Source organism: Strigops habroptila, chromosome 1 (genome assembly GCF_004027225.2).
Source record: "Strigops habroptila isolate Jane chromosome 1, bStrHab1.2.pri, whole genome shotgun sequence".
NCBI classification, from domain to species: domain Eukaryota; kingdom Metazoa; phylum Chordata; class Aves; order Psittaciformes; family Psittacidae; genus Strigops; species Strigops habroptila.
The window spans coordinates 60,624,542-60,648,628 of record NC_044277.2 but is presented as its reverse complement, the minus strand read 5'-3'; the positions used below and the strand labels follow the sequence as shown (position 1 = coordinate 60,648,628).

The following is a 24,087-nucleotide window of genomic DNA, read 5'->3' as shown; positions in this document are numbered from 1 at the left end:
TAACCAATCTCTGTTTCAACCTGCTTTTTGGGTTGCATGTGCCACTACTAGCTCATCAACTCTGGTCTTTGGCTATTAATGCCCAATTCCTCAGTAACTTACGGGAAGTGTTTTGTGCTTTCCTAGGCAAGCACATGGCTTTCTGAACTCACCATTACTATCATTATGCTACATACCAGTGTAACCATGAGCCCGTTTCATATGTAGTTTCATATTGCTTTTCTGTGTAAATCCCATTGCACAGTAATCACATTTATAAGGCCTCTCTCCTGTGTGCTTTTTCATGTGGACTTGAAGAGCACTCTTCTGGTTAAAAGCCTTTTCACATAGTGTACACTGAAACGGCCGTTCCCCTGATAAAAAAGAAAAACTTCTTTAATAATTTCTTATTTCAACATACAGTTCAGAATTCAGTAAAAATCATTAAGACGACCTAGAAGTTAAGCAGACATGATCTTTTTCCTCGATACTTTTTCAAAGTACTATGGCTCCATATCGTCAGCAAGACAATCCAAATTAAGTGTCAGAATATTTACGTAAGTCCTAAACCACTGATATTGTTATCTTTCCTATCCAATTTATTATCCAAGTCAATTATTTAATAGAGGTGCAAAAAAATCCGTTTATCACTTTGACTTTCCTTTACTCAATGGAACCATCACCTTTTTACATCGTTTAGAATAATGTAAATAAAGCCATATTCTAGAATCAACAAAGTTGATGCCTGTAAGAAACTAGAAAGTCAAATGTGTTAAAAAAAGTTCTGCTAATTCTACATGGGACCTCCTATGCCAATAGCTACTAGTGACCAAAGCAGGCACATTGTTCCAAGCCTGCCACCATACTATTTTTAAATATAAACTCAAGAACATACTCATTATAAAAATATTTAAAAGACCTACTTTGCAAAACCAGACCTTTCCTTCAACACACACCACCACAACCTCTGACACCAACACAAGATACATTGCTGTATGTCATTAAGGACTTCTAAAAGCACTTTCTGAACTTACAAATACACTGTAGCTTCCTTGCTAAATCCAGCTTCTCACACTATCAATAGAAGGTTCTTGGAAGAACAGAAGCGTTCTTTCTATTTTTTTTAACAAGTCTGAAGTGAAATCCAAGTTTCCTCAGATACTTCTGACTCCACGTTTTCCATTCTGTTAAGATGAACAGCCTTTCTGGTGTTAATAGATTACCATGTGGCTTTTCGGTAGAACTGGAAGCACCTACTTCCATCTAATTATGGCAGTATTTCTCCAAACTCCTCTTCATTGATCAATCTGAATGTACAAGATATTTAGAGCTATTCAGAGAAACAATGTGTTTTCCTTCTGGCCACTGATTCAGTAGGTACTGCCTGTTAGAAATCGCTCAAAATGTTTAATCAAGATAGAAATCACAAACACTTTCTCGCAGACAAGGATCATACCTTTAGGAAAGCACCTCAGTTTAGGTTTACATTAGCCTTTCCAATCATAATTTATGTAAGAGCACCCTTCTAAAAACATCTGTGCAGCACATTTTCATTCTTTTGGTCTTAAGGGATTTTTAGAAGAACATTCTCTTCTGAAATAATAACTATCCTGTGGACTGGCTTGCTGTTTCAACAACATCAGACAACATTAATATAAAAATGAATTTAGCAAGGACTGTAATAGTTTGTGGGCGTCTGTTCTTAAGATACAGAAGGTGAAGGCAGTTGGGCTATCCTATGTACAGCTTTCAACTTATAGCAGGACAGAAGCTGCAACCTGAAATGCACTTCTATCAGAGAAAATGTGTGCTCCCTAGGAGTCTTTTTACAGAGTAACAGTTGAAGAAAATAATTAAGCAGAAAAGAACACAACAAATTAAAAGCACTGCCATTAGAAACAGATGAACTAAGTAGTACAATGACAATGAAGCACTGCATACAGCAGTCAGCATTGGTAGTCAAGACTGTCACTTATTTAACATCACTGAGCACACCCACTCATTTGCACATTTTCCTATGCTTGAAGAGGATCATATCCAAAGTCTTTACACCACTTTAAATAATACATTAAAATATGCTTTTATTAATCTGTTTCAAAGATTGACAAACTTTTAGATACAAGCTTATGCATTCCCATCACCATTGCAGTACTGCTATTCCCAGAGTATGGAGAAGCTTAGTGAAGCATAAAGTTCTGGCTCTAAACAAAACATCAGGTTCTGAGATTTCAAGTCTGCTGTTCCTTATTTTAATTTCTAAACTCTTTGGGTTAGAAATTCACTTTTTTTTTTTTTTAAGCTTAATCTAAATATTGGTATCTGAATGCAGTTACTTGAAAGCATGAGCAAGGACTCCAAATATAACACCCATATGTTCATGAGAAAATCTTGTGAGATAAAAATAATTTTTGGTGTTACCTGTGTGAATGCGACTATGTCTCTCCAGCTGACTTGGCTTAGCGAAAGCTTTTTCACAAGTATCACACTTAAACACTCTAGGCTTCTGGGAACTCAGTGAAGGTCCAGCCTGATGGGTTTGCATGTGTTCCTAAGCCAGTATAGGAAAAAATACATTTCAGACCATTTTAAAAAGCTGGAAGAAGATGGAACCCTGCCTTTTTTTTTTTTCTTTTTTCTTTTAAGAGATTTGGTTTTGTATATCAACTCTTTGTAATGCTGATGTAACAATACCTTTTCATTTCTGAAAACGTCTGTCAATAACTGTATGCATTGCTTGTTTTGCATACATTAGTCCCTTCACTAGTTATCTAAAGCAAAAAAACGCCAAACCAACCAACCCAGAGCTCTTGAAATACTTTGTTCACAACCTTTTCCATGAAGAATTTTTCCTAATATCCAATCTAAACCTCCTCTGGTGCTACTTGAGGCCATTTCCTCTTGTCCTATTGCTTGTTATCTGGGGGAAGAGACCAACACCCACCTCACCACAATGTCTTTTCACGTAGCTCTAGAGAGCTGTAATGTTTTCCCTTAGCCTCCTTCTCTCCAGGATAAACACTCCCAGTTCCCTCAGCTGGTCCTCATCAGACTTGTGCTCCAGACCCTTCACCAGCTTTGTTGCCCTTCTTTGGACCTGCTCCAGCACCTCAATGTCCTTCTTGTAGCAAGGGGTCCAGAACTGAACACAGTATTTGAGATGTGGCCTCACCACTGCTGAGTACAGTGGGGTGATCACTGCCCTGGCCCTGCTGACCACATTATTGCTGATACAGGCCAGGATGCTGTTGGCCTTCTTGAACACCTGGGCACACTGCTGCTCATGTTCAGCTGCTGTCGACCAACAGGTCCTTTTCTGTAGGCAGCTTTCCAGCCACTCTTCCCCAAGCCTGTAGTGTTCCATGGGGTTGTTGTGGCTCAAGGGCAGGACCCAACACTGAGCCTTGTTGAACCTCATACAATTGGCATCAGCACATGGATCCAGCCTGTCCAGATCCCTCTTAGAGTCTTCCTATAAGCAAGCAGATCAACACTCCCACCCAACTTGGTGTCATCTGCAAACTTGCTGAGGGTGCACTCAATCCCCACACCCAGATTGTTGATAAAAGATATTAAATAGAACTGGCCCCAATACTGAGCCCTGGGGAACACCACTTGTGACTGGCCACCAATCGGATTTAACTCCATTCACCACCGCTCTTTGGACCCAACCATCCCGCCAGTTTTTTACCCAGTGAACAGTACCCCCGTCCAAGCCATGAGCAGCCAGTTTCACCAGGGGAATGCTATGGGGAACCGTGTCAAAGGCATCATTTTGTTTCCCAAGCCTGTCTTCACAACAGCCTTGTAGTCCTCCTGAGTTGCCTGCCACTTCTTCCAAAGGTCATATGCTCTTTTTTCCTGAGCTCCAGCCAAAGCTCTCTCTTCCCAAGAATCAAAACCTCTATCATTTCATGCTCACTATGCCCAAGAGAGACTCAAACAATCTCATCACCCACAAGTCCTTCTCTGGTTGCAAAGAACAGGTCCAATGGGCACCTTCGCTAGCTGGCTCACTCACCAGCCATGTCAGGAAGTTATCTTCCACCCACTCCAGGAACCTCCTTAGACTGTTTCCTCTCTGCTGTATTGTATTCCAGCAGACATCTGGTAGGTTGAAGTCCCCCATGAGAACAAGGGCTAGCGACTGTAAGACTCCTCTCAGCCTCTTACAGCGTACTTTGTCTGCCTCTTCATCCTGGTTGGGTGGTCTATAACAGAGTCTGCATTGTTGGCCTTACCCCTGATTCTTACCAATAAACACTCAACACTTTCATTACCACCATCAAGCTCTGGAGAGTCAAAACTCTCCCTATTAACCCTTGACCGGTCGTCCCAAGGTCTCTTTTGATTGCCCATGGACTTCTTATTGCAACTTCATCACTGCCTACATGAGAAAGCAATAATGAATAATACTCCAAGGGGAATACCAGAGTATGAATTTACCTTGTCCTATCTTTAATCTAGGATTAGTATGTCATAGAAGTCGAGGTTTAATTATGAAAAAAATGTAACACCAGTCAGTTCTAAGAAAACAAATTGAAGAGAGACTGATATTTTGGTTTTGTTTTCATTACTTACGGAAAACAAGTATCAATACCGAATACTGTGATTTATTTTTTTTTCCTGGAAAATGTCTCCTAAACCAGAGGTTAAGTTTCACAGCACCACATTTTATGAGTTTCCCCAAGGACTAACAGTCTGGTTGACACACATGATCACTCCAAGGGGGTGAACCTCACAGAGTATGTTTCCTTAAAATACGGTACTAAAGTGAAAGGATATCTATTGAAAATCTCTCCTAAGAGCTACTTAATACTAAGACATTACCTCTGTCTCCAGAAATTTCCTGCTATAAATTCTGGGAAGCTGGCAAAATTTTTGGGAAGTTATATGTTTCCTCTTTTCGTAAAGCACTTCTTCAAATCACTGCCTTTTAGAATCTCCCAGAGATAGGACACTGGCCTGGACATAGCACTTGTCTAGTAGAGCTGAATATTCCTAACAGGAGCATTCCATAACCTAATTAAAAATTTAAAGACACCACTAATTTTTTTTTAAAGACTTGGAAGTATCAGGTTCTTCATAATCTAAAGAAAACTAAATATAAAATATCAGTAAAAACCAGCAATAATATAAGGATATTTTAAAACAAATGCTCCCTCTGCAGACATCCGAGAGAGCATCTAAAAATGAAACAATAAAGTGCAAAGCATATAGCTTCCTATGATTCCAAAAGCTTATCTGGAAATCAGGATTAGCAGTGATGAGATACATAAGCAAACAAAGTAAGTGGAAATTTTTCTGGCACTATTACTTCCACAACAGGCATTGACATTTTTCATTCTGTAATCAATATACGCATTCAAACCCTCTCCACACTCCAAGAGAAAGTTCTCTATCTGTGTATACATCATTACTTAGACACCCTCTCTCAGATGCACACCTCTCACACTGTAAAAGGAAAGGTAAAGGGATAATAGGTACCTTTCATTCACACCGCAAAAGTCCAAAATAAAGGAGTTAACAGAACAATTAACTGTTATCACCAAATACCTTGAGATGTGTTGCCCGCTTAAAGGCTTTATTGCAGACATGGCAAACATGTATCCTTTCCTTGCCGTGAACCTCTTTGCTATGCTGCATCAACATGGTGGCTGAAGAAAAGGTTTGACTACACTCAAAACACTGGTGCACACGACCTTCTTTTTCTGCTTGACTGCTTTTAGTCACATTAGGAGAAACCTCTGCCACCTATAACAATTTACAAACATACTATCAAATAATTTCATAGGCACATCCACAACAGTGGTTTATTTTTCAAAATCTACCTCAATGTGACCTGTTTTTGGAAAGTACTTTCAGCAACTTATCAACACAAATGAAACAAACTGTATGTAAATATGGACTTGTATTTCACTGCTCTTAAGAATGACACACATCTATTTTAAGAAAACAAACATTATAACAACTATGGTCAAGCTAATTTATGCATTATAAATAGAATGTGTTTATATCAATATTTTCCTATATTCTGTTTCATATGCTGGAACATCTCAGATAACTCTCACATATCTCACCAAATAAAAGTCTAAGATAAAAACATTTCAGGCAAAAAAAAAGAAAGTATCTCTGATTTTACAGAGAAGAATATTTTCTATTAATTAATTTCTTCTTTGGGGACTTTATTTTCATAAGGAAGTAAAGCTCTGAACTACCAACCCAAAGCTCCAGAAGTATCAAAACACAACAAAAAGTTGATATAATTTGGATGGGGTTGCACTGTATTTTTGTTTTAATCAATAAGGAGCGTTTGGAAAAATGTTGCTTCTTTCAAATAAAATAGCACAAAATTCCTTTAATTTTATAGATACTAAAGAATCCCAGCTTGCCTACAAGGACGTTATGGGAAACAACATCAAAAGCCTTACTAAAGTCAAGACAAACCACATCAACTGCTCTCCTCCTCCACCAAGCCAGCCATTTCATCATGGAAGGCTCTCAGGTCAGTCAAACACAATTTCCCCTCCAGAAATCTCTGCTGACTACTCCTTATCACCTTCTAGTCCCTCATGCTTGGAAACGCTTTCCAGAATTATTTGCTCTATTGCCTTCCCATGGCCTGGGGTGAGGGTGACAGACCTGTACTTCCCAACATTCTCTACTCCGCCCTTCTTGAAGGCAGGAGTAACTTTTGCTTTCACCCAGTCCTCAGGAACCTCTCTTGGTCACTGTGACTTTTCAAAGGTAACAGACAGTAATCTCATGACAACATCAGCCAGCTCCCTTAGCACTCATGAGTGTATCTCATCACCAATGATCCTGCAGCCCATGGTGAGGCAGGCTGTCTCGCTGCAGCGCATGGAGGTCCATGGGAGAGCAGACATCCACCTGCAGCCTATGGAGGAACCCCATGTTGGAACAGGGAGATGCCCGAAGGAGGCTGCAACCCCTTGGGAAGCCTGCACAGGCTGGAGCAGGCTCCTGGTAGGACCTGTGGACGGGACCCACACTGGAGCAGTTCATGAAGGATTGTAGCCTGTGAGAAAACCTCATGTTGGACAAGTTTCTGGAGGATTGTCTTCCATGGAGGGACCCCATGCTGGAGCAGGGGAAGAGTCTGAAGAGTCCTCCCCTTGAGGAGGAAGGAGCAGCAGAGACAACATGTGATGAACTGCCCACAACCACCATTTCCCATCCCCCTGTGCCACGGGGTGCAGAGTAAGTAGAGAGTAGAGTTAAGCCTGGGAAGAAGAGAGGGGTAGGGGAAAGGTGTTTTAAGATTTATTTTTGATTTCTCATCCTATTCTGATGTGATTGGTAATAAATTTCCCCAAGTCGAATCTGTTTTGCCTGAGATGCTAACTCATGAATGATCTCTCCCCTGCCCTTACCTCAACCCAGAAACAATTTGTTATACTTTCTTTCCCCAGGCCAGCTGAGGAGGGGAGTGACAGAGCAGCTTGGGTGACCACCTGGTGTCCAGCCAGCATCAACCCACACCAGCAGATCCCTCAACCCTGAAGTCTGGTCTCCTGATGCCCAGGGCTGTCATCCTGCTATTTGCCTTATTTCCCTCAGGATCCTGAACTCCAGAGTCAAATGACATTCCTGACATTCACACTTCCAGTAAGTTCTTCCTTGTTTGCAATTATCAGGTCCAGAAGAGTACTTCCACTTCTTGGCTTCTCAGTCATCTGTATCAGGAAGTTATCATCCATACAGTCCAGAAATCTAGATTCCTTGTGCCTTGCTTGTTGTCCTTCCAGCAGATCTTTGGCAGGTTGGAGTAACCCATGAAGACCAGAGACTGCAAATCACAGATCTGTTTAGGTTGGAAGGACCTCCTGAGATCATCTAGTTCCACTTCTCTAATCAAAAAGGGACAGCTATGGCAGGCTGCCCAAAACCAAGATGAAAGCCTCATCTTTTACTTCCTCCTGATCACGCAAAAAGGGCCAGCTACAGCAGGTTGCCCAAAACCAAGATGAAAGCCTCACCTTTTACTTCCTCCTGATCACGCAATCTGTAGCACGCAGTTAGTGTTCAAGACAGTATCAACACATTGGTCTGCTTGCCAACCCTTACCCATAAGGTCTCAGTTGTTCACCATCCAGGCAGAACTCCAAGCATTCCCACTGCCGTGCTGCCACTCTGTCTCATCCTGAATCTAGCCATGGCAGCACTTCAGTTGTATGAGCTATAGCACCTTTTCTCTCTGATTCCAATGATATCGCAGCCCTGCAGCTACACGCAGACATCTAATTCCTCCAGTTTGTTCCCCATGCTGCATGTAACAGCATACAAGCACTTCAGAAACACACAGCTGTAACAATTTTTCCAAGAGTGTTTCCTCTATTATGTTCTTGTCTCAGCAGCTTTATACACATACACTTGAAGCAGGCTGCCTTCCTTCAGTCCTTATTATTTCTGAGGTTTCTAGTGCCCATATCAGCCACAACTTGCCCACATTTTTCTCTTTGCTTGCCAGCCCAGTCCACCACTTCTTCACTTGATTGTGGTTCACCATGTGCCTCTCCCATTTTTCCAATTTTAGAGCTTGCATTACCAGGTTGGTTGAAAACATTCATTTTTGCCTTCAAGAAGAGAAGTCTGACCTACTTTTTCTAATATTAATACTATATTACATATGTAAAAATTTCTATTGAAATTCAAATACATAAGAAGTTGAAAAGACTTTATGCTGCACCACTATTAAAACAAATTGGTTACAAAAAAAGAACGGAAAAGGTGTAGGAATAGGAGCTATTTTTCCCACAGCTCTCAACTTTGTCAATTTTTTGTTATCTAGTTACAAACTTACTTGGAAATTTTTGGAGCAGTCTGTGTTGAGAGCATGGTTATGTAATTTGTAAGAAGAAATATTATTTATTGCATTTCATTTTGGTATGTGGAAACGTGTTTTTAGCTCAAAACTTAGAAGCTGGGTGACTGAGAAGTCACAATGAACCTCTTCCTAATACTCCTTCTGGGGAATGACATCAACCTTCCTGCTTCAGAATATAGAGGAATCATTCCAGTATTTTGATTAAATAATGACCTTTACCCACAAAATGTACAGAAATACATTTTATCTACCTGATAGGTTATTTCATCAGAGTTTGCAGATGCTGAATGGGATGTATGGCTCACCAGTATGACTTGCTGTGAGCCTGACCCACTTTGGCTAGCGAGACTGGAATCTGTGAGTATAGCAGGAAACTGCTGACCCTGTCAAAGAGGGCAGAAAAAAAAAGCAAGTAGAATAACTATGTTTAAACAGCTAGCTGTAGTCATGTAAATTATTTTTATATCTCAAAAGTACTTTATTTTTTTGAACAAGACCATTCCAGAACCCTATCTGAATAAATGCTAGTTTTCTCTCATTTTCTCCTTTCATTTTAAGTCAAACAACGTAAGGGCAACTGCTGCAAGTCTGTCAGAGCAGAGATTCAGCCTTGCATAAACTTGCATAAATGTTTCAGCATTCCCTTGTCCTTGTCTCTCCAGCTGACACCCTCTTATATTCTGCTTTCCTGAGTGGTCTTCCCACAATATTCTCCTGTTTAAAAATCTCTTCATTATACCTACTTCCAAACCACATGAAAGTAAGATACAAAATTACTACTTTAGATATACTAATACCATACTACTACTTCTATTTCTACATTACTGTTGAAGACTCTTCAATTTCCCTAAGAAATACAGTACCTTTATGTACCACCTGTCTGTTCATCACAATTCCTGCAATGTAGACTGTGTTTGCATAGTGCCCAAAGCAAGGTTTCATTTTTATTTATGCCTGCCTTAACATTAGGCATAGCGTCTTATTAATAAACATCAACACTGCTAAATATAATTGCTTAAATTATTACAAAGTCCGAAATGAAATCACATGTTGCTTTGTTACTCTATGATGCCAGAAATCACAAATGTGTCATAAGACTATTTAAGAAGTCTTTTCTTCCCTTCCCCACAGCAAAACTGCAGAAGGAAGCATATAACCATCCTCACAGACTCTGTTTCTCGAGGTTTAATCAGACCATATGCCTGACAAATAGTCTTTCATTTACATACATTTACACATTTTAATTCAAGTCAAAAAGTAAGTAAAAATCAATCTAAACCTAGTTAAGCCAAGAAGAAGAAGAAACAGCCCAAGTTTTCAGATGCAAAATCTACACCGAAATGCCAACCGCACAATGACCCTAAATTTTCACTTTCTAGTCTTTTAATATTATTTATTGTTTGGATCTGTTTGGGTTTTTTCCTCCCCATTCTACACATCCTACTTACCAACATGTCTCTGGCTCTTGATGACACCAAAAAAAATCTTAAATCATGATAAAAATAAAACTAATGCTAAAGCTACTGGGCAGATGATAGTCCATACTACACTGTTCTTATAAAATTTCTTATAACACTACCTGTTTTTAAAGAGAGTCAACTTAATTTAGATTCTGTCCTGTTATTTGTTGTGAAAGGAACTGTTGCATCTGCTCTTCAACTATCATGTTCACAAGAAGGAAAATTTACCACATTAAGCAACAAAAAGATTAGGAGTATTTCGCTGTATTCCTGAATAGTGATGATGAAGTACAATGCAGTTTAGTTTATCACTAAAACTGATCTCAAACAACATTTGAAAAAGTAGAACCTATCTGTTTATTGCTAAAAAAGAAACCTGCTAAATTTACCTTTATTTCTGTTTAAATAGTTTATGCTTCTACATGCCAGTGTGCACACACTGTTGGCAGAAAGAAGGAAAGTTAACTGAATTTTCAAACACTATGTATTTACAGGACAAAATTATTTTCTAAGCAAGATCTCTGATTCCTGTGCTGTAAGTCAGTGACATTAGTTTATCTGTCAGTTCAGAAAAGCTTTTCTTACCTGTGAAGTGATATTAAGTGTAACTGCATCAAGACCACCTGACAACATTCCCTGAGTGTCAGCAAGAGTCAAGGTGACACTACCATCTCCTCCAACTCCTGATGAAGACATTACCAAATTCTGAGCAGAAACTGTAGACTGAGATATGGGTGTTGTTGAAGGAAGGTTTGTTCCACCTGTTGTATTAAGCTCTGGAATACATGCAAAGTAGTAAAATAAGAAAAAAATAAATCCATTACATACCTAAAGTCAGCTGAAAACTTACTTTAATTGAACTTAATTTCTATTTCTCATTTGCTAGGCCTTTCTCTTTTAGAAGGAAATAAATCAGTTAAAAATCATGTGTCAAAAATTGTCATAGTCAGATGATAAAATCAGAAAAATTACATCTAAATGGAGCTTGATGGACATCATACTGCAAAGCAATAACTTTGTAACATGACACATGGGAGATGACTCATTGCTGAAAAGACACCTGAAGAAGTTTGAGGTTACACATTTCTGTGGTCTGGCCACTTACAGAATTCTCAATGAAACACACTTTTGACTCATGGCAGTAAACCCAAAATTCAGTAACTCCGTAACTCAACAGTCACACCCTACATCCTTGCAACATGGTTGGTAACCCATAAGAGCAAAAAAGGACAGTTTATTATCAACAGGTATTTCATAACAGTTTGATTATAACAACTGTATAATAGTTTATTATAGATTCTCCAACACATGACTAGAGGCCTTGTGGCTCTCAAGTTTATGATTCACCTGATAAGAAAATAATACAGAGGCACAATAGCACTGTCTGGTTTTATGAATTTATTACACAAGAGCATGCCTTAACCTTCAAATCTTAAAGGATACTCTGGGGTAGGCTTCCTCTAGTATGACATTAAAGCAGATTTGCTTTATAGATGTATATGAGTGCTAAAGAAAGCCATGAAAGGAGGCAGACTAAGGAAAAGGAAGATAGGGAAAATTCATTTCCATATCAGTAATAAGTTTGTATTAGTGCAACCTGCTGCAACCAATCGGTGCAACCAATGCAACCTGCTGCACTGGGTGAAAGTATGAACAACTATATACGTACACATGTGTTTGTGTGTATATTAAGCAGATATCGGTAGAAATTCATATACATATTCAAAATCTTAAAATTTGATTACCAGAGGAAATTTGATATAAAGGATATTTTATACATTTGCAGCAAATGTGTGATTTCTTCATCCTCCGATTTATAGAAATAGTCCTTCAATATTTCTGTAACTGCCTCAAAGTACTGATTTTTAGATAGGCCTTCCTATTTCCATTGTCTTCTTATGTGAAGGAAAGTTCATTTAAATTGGCATAACAATTTAAAGCTAGCGAGAAAACACATAAAGCCATGCAGTTCCTGAATTGTAATATGCAAGATTATACCATTTCATAGTTACCTGGTCTAGCATTTCTTTTAAAAAAAATTATTATTATTTTTAATTAGAAAATCACTGTATGCATACCTGGAGTATTTAGTGAAGTGCCCTGAGAAAGAAGCTGGTCGTTGCTTATAGTTAATGTAGCACCTGTTGTCTGGCTGTTGATGGTTGGCGCTGTCAGCCTTAAGCCACTATTCAGATCACTGCTTCCAGAATTATGCTGAATAAGATCTTGGCCTGAATACAAATTAGTCCTATTATAACTGGAAATGTCTCAATGTTATTCTGCTACTATACTCAGAACTATAAAACAAGGATGATAAAATAATACAAGTAGAAAACACATGCAGATTTTTATGCAGAGGTTCAAATTTTTAATACAGATGTGATTATACGTATCTAGATACTAACAAGTAGAGAAATACCTGAAATTATTAATATTTAGACAAATACTGATCTTACTTATCTAGATTCAAGGCACCAACTCCATGAAATTATAAAGCTCTAGCAAACTAAAAGCTAATGGTTAAAATATGGGAGGGTTTTTTTGATCTAATATATGGAGAATGATTGCATTGACATGTCCTCTTTTGTAAAAACATCACTTCACATGGTGCTAATTTTGTGGGACAGTCAACAAGCATATAACATACAGAAACTGAAACCTATACTCCACTTTTCTTAGAATAGTGAACATCTATTAGCAAGCAGAAAAACATAAGTGGGAGACCCTGACACCTTAACACTGACATTACTATCATGACACTTAAAAACACTAAAATGCATTACAGAAAACAGAAAAAGAGAAGAAGAAAAAAAGGAAAAGAAATTTAAAAAAATAAAACAAAGATAAAATCACTAAATATTATACTGGATCTATTAAAGAAGTGTTATGATACAAAATACAAACTGTCTTTGGGAGAAATAGGTATTTATAGTATATAGAGGATCAGTCTCTTGGAGGCAGTAAGAAAGTCAGTCAAAACTTATTCAGAGACACCTGGAGTATTAACTACATATTATAAAGTTTGAATTACACTTCAAAGAAAGATCAGAACATCTGTTAGAACATGATTCCACAGGTATTTAAAGAAAACTGATTAAACCCATCCCCAGTGCTCGCTCTGCTTGTTCATCTCCTAGGACTACCCAGGAGTTGCACTACCCCAGATGAACACAGCAAGGAGGCAAGAACTAGTTATATGGGCTTTGCCATTAAGATAACTATCTGTTGGCTCAAGACCATGAATAAATAGGAAACCAATCTAACGTATCCTCAAAGCAAATGTATTTGGTTTTCAAAAGCAAATTTAAGGAGTACCTTTTAAAGCTGATGAATACTTAAAGAAAAAAAAAACAAAACCCAAAAAAAAAACCCCACCATAGGAAAGCTGTGGACTGCGAAAATACCCTCAAATGCTACTGTACAGTTACCTTATAAAATGCAGATCTGGTACCATTAAAGATCATTAAAAATACCAACCTGATATTGTAAGAGTGATTTCTTGAGGACTTCCTGATGAGCTTGTAGTAGTAGAACCTGAAGCATGAGCTAGAACTTGACTCAAACTGGAATTATTTATGGTCAACATGATCTCATGTTGTCCATTTGAAGATGATACCATACCCTGTGAAGTCATGACTTGAGAGATGTCCTGTGCACCTATATGTAAGTGGGTAGAACCAAAAAAAAACAAACCATAAAGATCCTTTCATTATAGTAAACACAACCTTTTAAAGCAAGTCATACGTCATTTTCTAATCTACAATAAAACACAAAAGAAGCCAACGAAAGATGCTAGAACTTGTACTCTAAAGAATAACCTGTAAAAGAATAAATTGGATATGCAAACAATTTAAGATCTTCAGAAAAAAAGATTCTGTATTGATTTTCTCACTGTGGGTAATACCGTAGGTAAAACTAAGAAATTCAAAGCCCGACAGAATTAGTGACACTGCTTACCACTAGCACTGGTTGTCAGCACAGACTCTTGCTCAGATAGGGATCCTATTGTCATGTTAGCAGATGATGTTACTGTGGGCTGCAAAGACAGGCCTGATAAAGGCTGAATAACCACATTAGCCGGCACTGCATTCTCTGTTGCCTGGAGGGAGGAGTTCTGTGGAGCCATATTGGGATCTCCAGTCAGCTGCTGAGCAAGTAAATTACTCTGCTGTAACGTCTGCTGTAGAATACTTGGATCGATCTGGAAAGCAAGTTTTCAGTCTGATCAATCTGAAGTTAAGAGATACAGGTTAAGTGAATATCCTTAACATAAATTCAGAACTCATATTTACTGCATGTAGAGTATGTATAATATTTAGACTTTTTAAATAACTATTTTAAACTTAAATTATTTTTCAAGAGTCTGTATATAGCCACTCTTCAAAGTCACTATGTAAGCAGCCTAGTCAGTTTCCTCCAGATTCTTCCTTCCCTTCCCTCAGCAAAATGTTAGGAAAATCATAATCCCAGTTACATGTGAGCATGCTTGGCACCAGGTACCCACACTGCTGGCATTCTGTACTGTCTTATTTCTGCACGTAATGCTTATCACTGTCTTCGGGTCTTTGAAAGTGAAAATGCATGGAGCACAACCAAGTTCATGAAAATCATTCTTTCATATCATTTCAAATACAAGATTTTAGGTGTAATTATCTCACCTTTTTCTGTCATTCACTTTACAAGCTCAATAGGAATTTCAATTGTAAATCCAAATATTAAGAGCTTATAAAAGCTTGCCAAATAAAGCAGGTGTCTGATTATAAGGAAAAGAACATTCTGTGCAATAATTTGGGTTTGATTGTTTCCACGGGAGGTTTCTTTTGGGGGCTTGGTGGGGAGCCTAAACTGCTTTTGAAGTGAAAAGACAAAATGCAATTAAAAGAAAAAAAAATAGAGATTTTAAAAGCAATCTGCCAAAAAAACCCCAAAACCAACCAAACCTGAAAAAATGAAAAAGAAAGAAACCAATCAGAAAAAAAAACCCACTGTGCAGCTATTCTTTAGGTCTTCTAACATGGTACAACTGATAGAGCATGGTATTGCTGCATGCCTCACTGAAAGGGAATCTTCCAGAATTATGCATGCTCCTTAAAACTTCCTTCAACTCTCAAAGTGATTCTATAAAATTAAAAGCAAGAAACTGTGAACAACCTACCTGTAATGTTATGTTGTTAATACTGGTGGCATCTATTCCAGAAATTTGAACATTTTGTCCAACCAGATTAGCAGCAAGTTGTAACTGTATTCCTTCAAGAGTGGCCAAGCTACCATCTGTCAAGGACACAGTTAAGTCACCTCCAGCTACCAAAGAAAACAGTTATATTATAATGTTTTTCTATATTGTTACTGACTGCCTCTTTTAGCTTGTTTATAAGTTAAATCAATATAAAAGCTATACACACACATATTTATTTATGCCAAGAAAAATAATCTGAAGTAGATGATTGCCTATTTTAAAGCTTCATAAATTTTAAGTAATTTAAGAATTGTTATTATTTAAGCACTTAAAAAACAAGAACCACTCCAGAGTAGCTGAATTCCAGAGTAGTGGATTATCAGTACTCCAGCTACTTGTTGTCTGTATTTTCTTCCTTTCTGCAGTGTAACACCGCTGCAGAACTGAAGAGATCTTTTCAGGTGAACTGCACACATTTTTCCTTCATTCTTAAATGAAAACATTTCTGTGTATTTCTGTGTCACCACCATGCATCAAATCACGAATTCAGTACAAATCTTACCTGTTTGGCAAGTAGCGTTTGGCATAATTTTCTGAACTGTAATTAAAAGCAATGTTCAATACTTGATCTCAACACCACCAACAAAAAGTCATCCATTTTTACCTGACACTGAAGCAGGCAGGATAGCCTGGCCCACAAGTCCTTGCTGAAGTAAATTTTGATCAAACTGATTCGTCAAAACAGAGTTATTCATGATGAAAACATTAGGGTCTGTTGAGGATGAATTAAGAAGATTGACTGGTTGTAGTCCCTCAGCTGAAGTACGTGCAACAGGCTTCCTAACTTTTTTTGCCTCTGGTTTATAATGACACTGTATGTGGGTTTTTCTGCGCCCTGAAGTACGAAACCGTAAATCACAGTGTGGACATTTAAAGGGCTTTGCTCCTGTATGCAGACGCATGTGTACTTTTAGACTCCCTTTTGTAGAAAAAGAATTACTGCATACATGACAACTGAAGAGCTTCTGGCCTGGAAAAGTTTCAAAAACAGAAAGGTAAGTGATAAAATCTCTAAAAATCAATAGCACTGTACTGACAGTTTACAAAAATCCAGATTCTAAACTAATTTGAACAGAATAGATTTGAAGTAACTAGCCTTTTCCTTTATAATTTTGACTGCTTTTCAAATTAATTAAGGATCTCAATTAATGGTATCTTAATTTTTTCCTATTTCTAAAAATCAATTATGTTGTTAAAACTTTTCTGCAGAATCTTATTTGGTCACCTGCCTTCCTCATCACCTCACCTTCCTGACTAATCAAGTTATTCCAACTACACAGCTCATAAAACTGGAATCAAAAGTTTTATCCTGACCTCTTCAGCATTTGGATTTTCCTTACTTAGCCACTCGTTTCCTTTTTAATTCCAGCAGCTTATTCTTCTGTTTCAGCCTTTATCTCGATACTGACTAGTATTAATGGATTACAAGTAGAAAATGAATAAAATTTATAAGTGAGATAATATTCTAAACCAAAATACCAATCACCCTGAAGTAATCTAAAAGTTCTGAATTCTGGTCTATACACATACGGTCCTTCCTCTGCTCTCTTTCAGATTGCATAACATTTGGAAAAAAACCCCCTTGGTCTCAGATGGAATTTCTAATGTACTAGAAATAAAAACAGTTAACTATAGAGTTTGTTTCATTAACCATATGTGCAGTTGTACAATTCACATGAAGCATAATGTAAATATCTGGCAGAAAACATGCCACTGCAGCAGAAACTCCATGGTAATTCCTGAAATTCCCTGGCCTTCCAGCACAATATTACTTCTGGATAAACAAGGGAAAGAAATCAATGTATTTTGTATAGCTGCCTTACCAAAGAATAAAATCAAAACTTCTCTATAGCTGTGATGGAAAAATACATTAAAAAAACCCAAAACAACAAAAACCCAAAAACCTAGTCCTAACTGTGACTAAGTTATCCTTTTTACGTGGCAAATCATTAGATCAACCCTGAAACAAAGTTGACTCAACTTCTAGATCAGAATGCACCACTGTATTCTGGTGATGTCAGTCACAGTTGGTAAAGAAGTCACAAAACCAATGTGCACTTACGATTCCTGCTATTCAGTTTTAGTTTCCATTTATAATGAAGAATATCTCATCAAATTCCTGACTTACAATTCAGCCTGCTTCAGATTACAGATTTGGCTTACAAAACCCTAACACTGTTGTCACTTTTTGTTTAACAAAACCAAGGAAACCTCTGACAAATAATGGAGAAGAGAGAGCCCAAGAATAACAGGAATCAGTAAAACAATTGGGATCTGGCCTGCAGCACAGCTGTCTATCACAGATTACCACAAAGAAAACCATGTAGCAGTGCTTCCCATTAAACCAAAAAGATATGCACTGGGAGGAAGGAGGGGAGGGATGGATGGATGACACAGGACATACAGAGAGAGAAAGAAAAGTTCACAAAAAAAAAAAAAACAAAAAACAAACAAAAACAAAAAAACAAAAACAAAAAACAAAACAACCAAAACCAAAAAAAAACAAAAAAAAAAAACAAAAAACCAAAAAAAAAAAAAAACAGTGAGGAACAAAATGAACATCTGAAGTCCTGTTTAAACAGAGCATTAAAATATTCAATCAATCAGATTAGATTATGACCTGACTCTTGGGCTTTCTGTATAAACACTAGGAATCTGGAAAGAAAAAAAAAAAAAAAAAAAAAAAGAAAGATGGATGAAATGGAATGTAAGACTATCTATGGACAGGGAGTTAGTGGCCACAAGGGAAACTTGGAGAGAAGATGATCACAAATTGGGGTGAGAAGTCAAACACGATTGGCAAATGCCAAGTCGGCACTGCTTCCAAATATAGTAAAATCAAGTGTGTTTTATTGCATCTACAATTATGCCATATTACTGACTTCCCAAGAAAAACATTAACAAGAGCTGTTACATACAAGGGAAATTAAAGTAATGAAAGCAGAAATACAATACTGTGTGACTTCAGTTACCCTGCTATATGCTACATCAGGATACACAAGCTAAATATTCAGCCAAAGAACCAGAGAATCATAGAATGGTTTGGGTTGGCAGGGGCCTTAAAGATCGTATCTCATTTATGATCTCTCATACATATCATATAACCATATATCTCACAAAAAATCTTCCAGCCAGCCTGCTCATTTGAAAGGTGGAGATATAATAGAAGCTATATTAGAATCTCAAACTAATTCTTTGCATCAGTGTTTATTACAGATGAAGGCAGGTAGTTCCTATCCAGGCAACAGAAGCAGAGTAGCTTTTCAAACAGAACTGTTGTTAGGAGACAGACAATCACAGACAATCACACTGTTTTTGTTTTTTTTTTTTTTTTTAATTGCTCATTTAAATAAAGTAAGTATGGCTCAGCATAAAACCAATGAACTATGAGCTGTAGGTCTTTGCCCACAGATTAAAATGGCCTTCTGGAAAGCAATCTGGGCTCAACTGGAGAAACTGCACACCAGTTAAACTTCATGTTAATCCAACAAAAGCTAGCCCAATTATGAAAGAAAATGGAAAAAAACCCCCAAAACCCCACATGATCAAATGTAGCTTTGTAGTGAAAATTACACTTCACAAATGCATGACAGCTCTTTGAAGGACACTAGATTTTCACCGACAAGACTGTATCTGGATTTTTGGAGTTTTATACCGGTTTTATATGAAAGGACCATAAAACAACTGTTGTCACAGGATGAAACGGAAGAGTCCTTTCATGAATTAAAGAAAATAGTTACAAGACTGAAAACAAAAGGTAGGATTACATGGAAAAATTTCACAAGGCTGGAAGTCAGCAAGGGAGTTCTATTAAGCATGTGAGTGAAGACCCAAGGTAGTCAAAATTCTATATAATGTGGAAAAGAGGCTGAACAACAGGTTGGAAAAATCTGTTAAAGATATTGAAATAATAATTTACAAAGCGCTGTTTTATATTATTAAAAAGTGTGCAAAATCAATAAAAATAAAATCAATAAAAAGCTTGAAAAACTAGGAACAATTTCCCATTACTTCTCAAACAAAAGAACTCAGGAACAAACTCAAATGGCACCCTGAAAAACAAATTTGAACCAAGGAATTATTACTGCTTGATCTACTGGAAGCCACTCAGTTTCACTTAGTTCTTCTAGGTTCAGAAAACGACTAGGTAAAAGTAATATAAAATATTCCATTAAAGGTAGTGACCAAAAATGTACAATTTCTAGTTGAGAGTCCCACAACTTGCAAACTGCTTGAACCTGGAGGAGCATGATCAAATCCCTGCTTTGTTCTTTTCATTATCCTTAGCATCTACTACTGTCTAAGACAAGATACTAAATTACACAGAGAAGTGGTATAACACACAAGAGTAGCATTTCTTACTAAACAACAGTAGAAAGTACAAATACGCTGGAATTGGAGAGGGAGCTTCCATGTGCAAAATAATTATATATTACAGCATTAAAAGCTTTCTATCTTTTTTTGCATTTTTTAAAAAAGCTTATAATGCACCACAGCAAAACTGTAGGCTGTTTTAGAAACTAATTAGTTCAGGATTGGTTTATTGAACTTTATTACAGAAGTTCAATGGTAAGAAGAAAACAAATATTAAAGAGTTTGTTTTACTCACTTGGAGTATTTTGAGACCTCACTTGAAGTACTGCGTACAGTTCTGGTGTCCTCAACATAAAAAGGACATGGAGCTGTTGGAGCGAGTCCAGAGGAGGGCCACGAGGATGACAGGAGGGCTGGAGCACCTCCCGTATGAAGACAGGCTGAGAGAGTTGGGGCTGTTCAGCCTGGAGAAGAGAAGGCTGCGTGGAGACCTCAGAGCAGCCTTCCAGTATCTGAAGGGGGCCTATAAGGATGCTGGGGAGGGACTCTTCATCAGGGACTGTAGTGGTAGGACAAGGGGTAATAGGTTCAAACTTAAACATGGGAAGTTTAGATTAGATATAAGGAAGAAGTTCTTTACTGTGAGGGTGGTGAGGCACTGGAATGGGTTGCCCAAGGAAGTTGTGAATGCTCCATCCCTGGCAGTGTTCAAGGCCAGGTTGGACGGAGCCTTGGGCAACATGGTCTAGTGCAAGGTGTCCTTACCCATGGCAGGGGGGTTGGAACTAGATGATGTTAAGGTCCTTTTCAACTCTAACTATTCTATGATTCTATGATTCAAATTTACAGAAAATTGGGCTTGAAAAATACTAATAATAAAAATTGGACCTCTCAGGAATACAAAGAAACTACTATAAAAACTTAAATATTGCAGAAGTTTGGTTTTTATATTCAACATGCACGATTCAAACAGCCAGATGTAAGCCAGCTTACATTTTTTGTACTCTCATTTTTCAATTTACTTAGCAGCACAAACAGTAACATTTAAAATTTTTTAAATTCCTTCAACTTCACGCTCTTGTTCAGGAAAATCATTGCAATGCTACAGCAGATCTGAAATTAAAATATTATACAGATGCACACATAGTTTTTCCATGAGCTAAGACTATGGCTGCTTTGTAATGCTACCAATGCAGAAGGCTGTAACAATATGGTTTATTCAGTATCATAATATGACTCCTTTGATGATGACAGAAGTACCAAATTTCATCTAACACTGCCACTCATAGTGCCATTTCCCAGATCACAGTGAAACATAGCATTCCTTGCAAAAACTTTAGTTAAAACAGCTGGTCGAGAAAGTAACCAGTTCCTAAACAAAGACATTCAAAATCTTACTGACCTGTGTGTGTCTTAACATGACAATCCAGAGTGGATTTTACAGTGAAACTCTTCCCACATTCTTCACACTTATACGGCTTCTCTCCAGTATGGATACGAACATGCCTAGTAATTCCAGAATACATGTATATGTGAATTTCTACTTTTATGTCAGTTTGTAGATTTATTTTGTACCTTACTAATTTTAGAATTGAATACTTATATTAACATTACATTAAGCAGAACTAATAAAGACGATGACTTAAGCATTTGCCTTTTTTCAAACTGATTTTTACATGTTTTTACATGCAAGTCCTATAGCAAGAAAAAGTAACTGAGTCTAAAACTTCATAATAATCATTTTAATACTGCAGGAAAAGAAACATGAAAAGACTGGTTTAGTCATAGTCAGAATATGTAATATTGTGAAACATACCTTTAGACCATTCTGAAAAAACATATATAGGTAAAAGTCAAACTTTAGCTTAGGCATAAAATGTTACATGAAACTGTTACTGCTAAGTTACTGGAGAACAATTTAGAAAATTGAAAATACACAAAACATTTCCATTCCTTACCTGACTAAATCACTGGGTTTTTTAAAGCTCTTGGGGCAATAACTACAACAGTTGGCATATTTGGGCTCGGCTTCCAGCTCTGCTTGCTTATCTTTGATCTCACTGATTCTGTCTTTCTCTGCAGCAGACTGGACAAGAACTTTTTCTGAGACAGTGGCAGTTTCTCGAGGCCTAATCTTCGCCAGTTCTGCTGTTTCTTCTTCTGTAAAAGTTATGACACCAGGACGAGATTTTCTGGATGTTCTTTCAGAGTTTTCATCATCATCTTCACATGGAACTGTTAAAAAAAAAAAAAAAAAGGAAATCAACCCCAAAACAAAATAGCACATGTCTGTTTAGTTTAATCTGTCAGCTGAAATGACAAAAATAGTAGGGTTTAATAACAAACACGTGGCCACTACATTACGTGCTTGGACCCAAATCTCTTTCAGAGGTCTAACTCCTCATGTCTGTACTTCTTTTAAATAAAGCTGGATTTATAACTCTGATTTTTACAGTAATTATATACAGGTATAAGTAATTCAGCACAAAAAAAAAAAAGTTCTGCTTTCATGACACCCTAAAATAACAATTTAATGTACAATACCTTGAATACACTGGACAGACTCCTGGAAAACTTACTTCTTTAAACAATTTAGATAACAGAGCAATTTCAGTGGCTCTGGATATTAGACATTATCCATGCTGGAAGGCTAATTTTTAACACTACTGTTACAGAATTCACGTAATCCACTGAAACATCTGTACTTGTTATGTAGTAAGGACTGTAAGAGTAAAAATGAAATAATTTACCTCCCCCTCCTGTTTCTGTAGCTGCTGCTACAGCTGAGGAGACTGCCTGATGTTTTTTCATATGTTTTTTGCAGTGAACAGTTGTTCGAAAGCTTTCATCACAGAATGGGCACTTGTAAGGCTTCATGCTCATGTGAGTTGCCATGTGCCTGGTAAGGCTGCCATTAGTTGTGAAGGAGGTATTGCAAATGCTACAGCTGAATGCTTTAACTCCTTAAAGTAACAGAAACAAATAAGTAGCATGCCATTTAAGTTTACTTATACAGGACATATACAAAACCCAGATGTGCCTTAGGCTAATATGGAGCTGGTATACTCTGTTACCTGTATGGGTCTTCTCATGTGACTTAAGAACTCCTGAGGAAACAAAGCCACGGCCACAGAGCTGGCATTTATAAGGTTTCTCACCAGTATGTGACCGTACATGTTGTTTCAAATGGCTGGATTTCTTAAAACCCTTGTTGCAATATTCACACCTATTAGAAGAAAATTGTTTTCATTAATTGCATATAATTACTACCCATAAAATATTCAAGAAGTTCTGTAACAGAACCTAAAGTATAACAAACCTATATGAACGCTTGCTTTGATCTTCATTATCCTCAAGAAAATGGGGCCGTTGGGTGTGCAATTCAAGTTCTTCTTGTGATGACTGATCTTGTATCAAGCGGGTAGTCTAGAATTCAAAGCCTCATGTAAATTGCAGTAACACAATGCTAAAAGTCACACAAACAGGCAAATAAAGATTACAGCACTTACAGTCAACACAAGTAATCAAATTTATGCTTTCATACATTTCTGTAAAACAAAAAAATTAACAGTGCGATATGGTATCTCACTCCTTCATAGTGAGACGGAAAGCAGCAAAATGTGCATCTGCCGAATTGGAAGAAACAGACAAAATGCTGCACTTACACCTTCCTGTGAATCTAGACAAAGTCATGTCTCAAGTCTTCCAGATTTTCTAGTGTTTGAGGGGTTAAATTTAACACCAAAGCAGCCATTTTAAACAGTACAGAGCCACACACTACATATAAAAATGCAGTGTTGCTGACAGACTTGACTGTATTTTTAACAGATTCTTCTTTTAAGCAAAAACCATGACAGAATAATCCTCAAGAATGACAGCATGTTTTAAGATCTGAAGAAAACCCCAAAGCCTGCAGGCTCTTCCAGATCCTAAAATCCACCTCAGTTCTCTGACTGTCATCTACCCTTTACAAACAAGCATGAAAAGACAATAATTCATTCAGGTCATCATGGTAAACACATTACTACAGATGTTCACCATGCTAGGTACTGCTATCATCATAAAAAGTTGTATTTAAGCTGTATTTTTAGCAATTAAGCTCTTCTATAAATCTAACCAAATGAGAATGACAACAGAATACCATGAACTGCAATATGCAAGCTCCATGATTAATCACTACACATTTTGATGTTATTTTTATTGCTTGATCGTATCTGTATCCATAGGAACTCAATAACTAGGACAGAATATAG

At 37.4% G+C, this 24,087-nt stretch overlaps 1 protein-coding gene and 1 long non-coding RNA gene across 16 annotated transcripts in view; both read right to left on the bottom strand.

The window, feature by feature from the left end:
* The window catches only part of ZNF236 (zinc finger protein 236), a 78,420-nt gene that overhangs the window by 2,048 nt on the left and 52,285 nt on the right, over positions 1-24,087 (bottom strand). For 8 of the 15 annotated variants that reach the window (XM_030482229.1, XM_030482160.1, XM_030482247.1 and 5 more), the window contains 15 exons: positions 23,154-23,260; positions 22,909-23,060; positions 22,585-22,797; positions 21,793-22,072; positions 21,237-21,340; positions 16,125-16,490; positions 15,440-15,585; positions 14,242-14,485; positions 13,762-13,941; positions 12,363-12,515; positions 10,870-11,060; positions 9,076-9,207; positions 5,533-5,730; positions 2,398-2,527; positions 177-353 (listed from right to left, as the gene is read on the bottom strand). In XM_030482229.1, coding sequence (XP_030338089.1) covers positions 177-353; positions 2,398-2,527; positions 5,533-5,730; positions 9,076-9,207; positions 10,870-11,060; positions 12,363-12,515; positions 13,762-13,941; positions 14,242-14,485; positions 15,440-15,585; positions 16,125-16,490; positions 21,237-21,340; positions 21,793-22,072; positions 22,585-22,797; positions 22,909-23,060; positions 23,154-23,260 — 2,773 coding nt within the window. Of the gene's footprint in view, positions 1-176; positions 354-2,397; positions 2,528-5,532; positions 5,731-8,064; positions 8,574-9,075; positions 9,208-10,869; positions 11,061-12,362; positions 12,516-13,761; positions 13,942-14,241; positions 14,486-15,439; positions 15,586-16,124; positions 16,491-21,236; positions 21,341-21,792; positions 22,073-22,584; positions 22,798-22,908; positions 23,061-23,153; positions 23,261-24,087 lie in introns of those variants that run through there. The other 7 variants (XM_030482171.1, XM_030482217.1, XM_030482189.1 and 4 more) reach the window with 6 other exon arrangements.
* LOC115606424 lies at positions 7,403-8,036 on the bottom strand. The gene is made up of 2 exons (XR_003990890.1): positions 7,977-8,036; positions 7,403-7,903 (listed from the first exon to the last, which is right to left on the bottom strand). It is a non-coding gene; the product is annotated as an uncharacterized LOC115606424 (long non-coding RNA).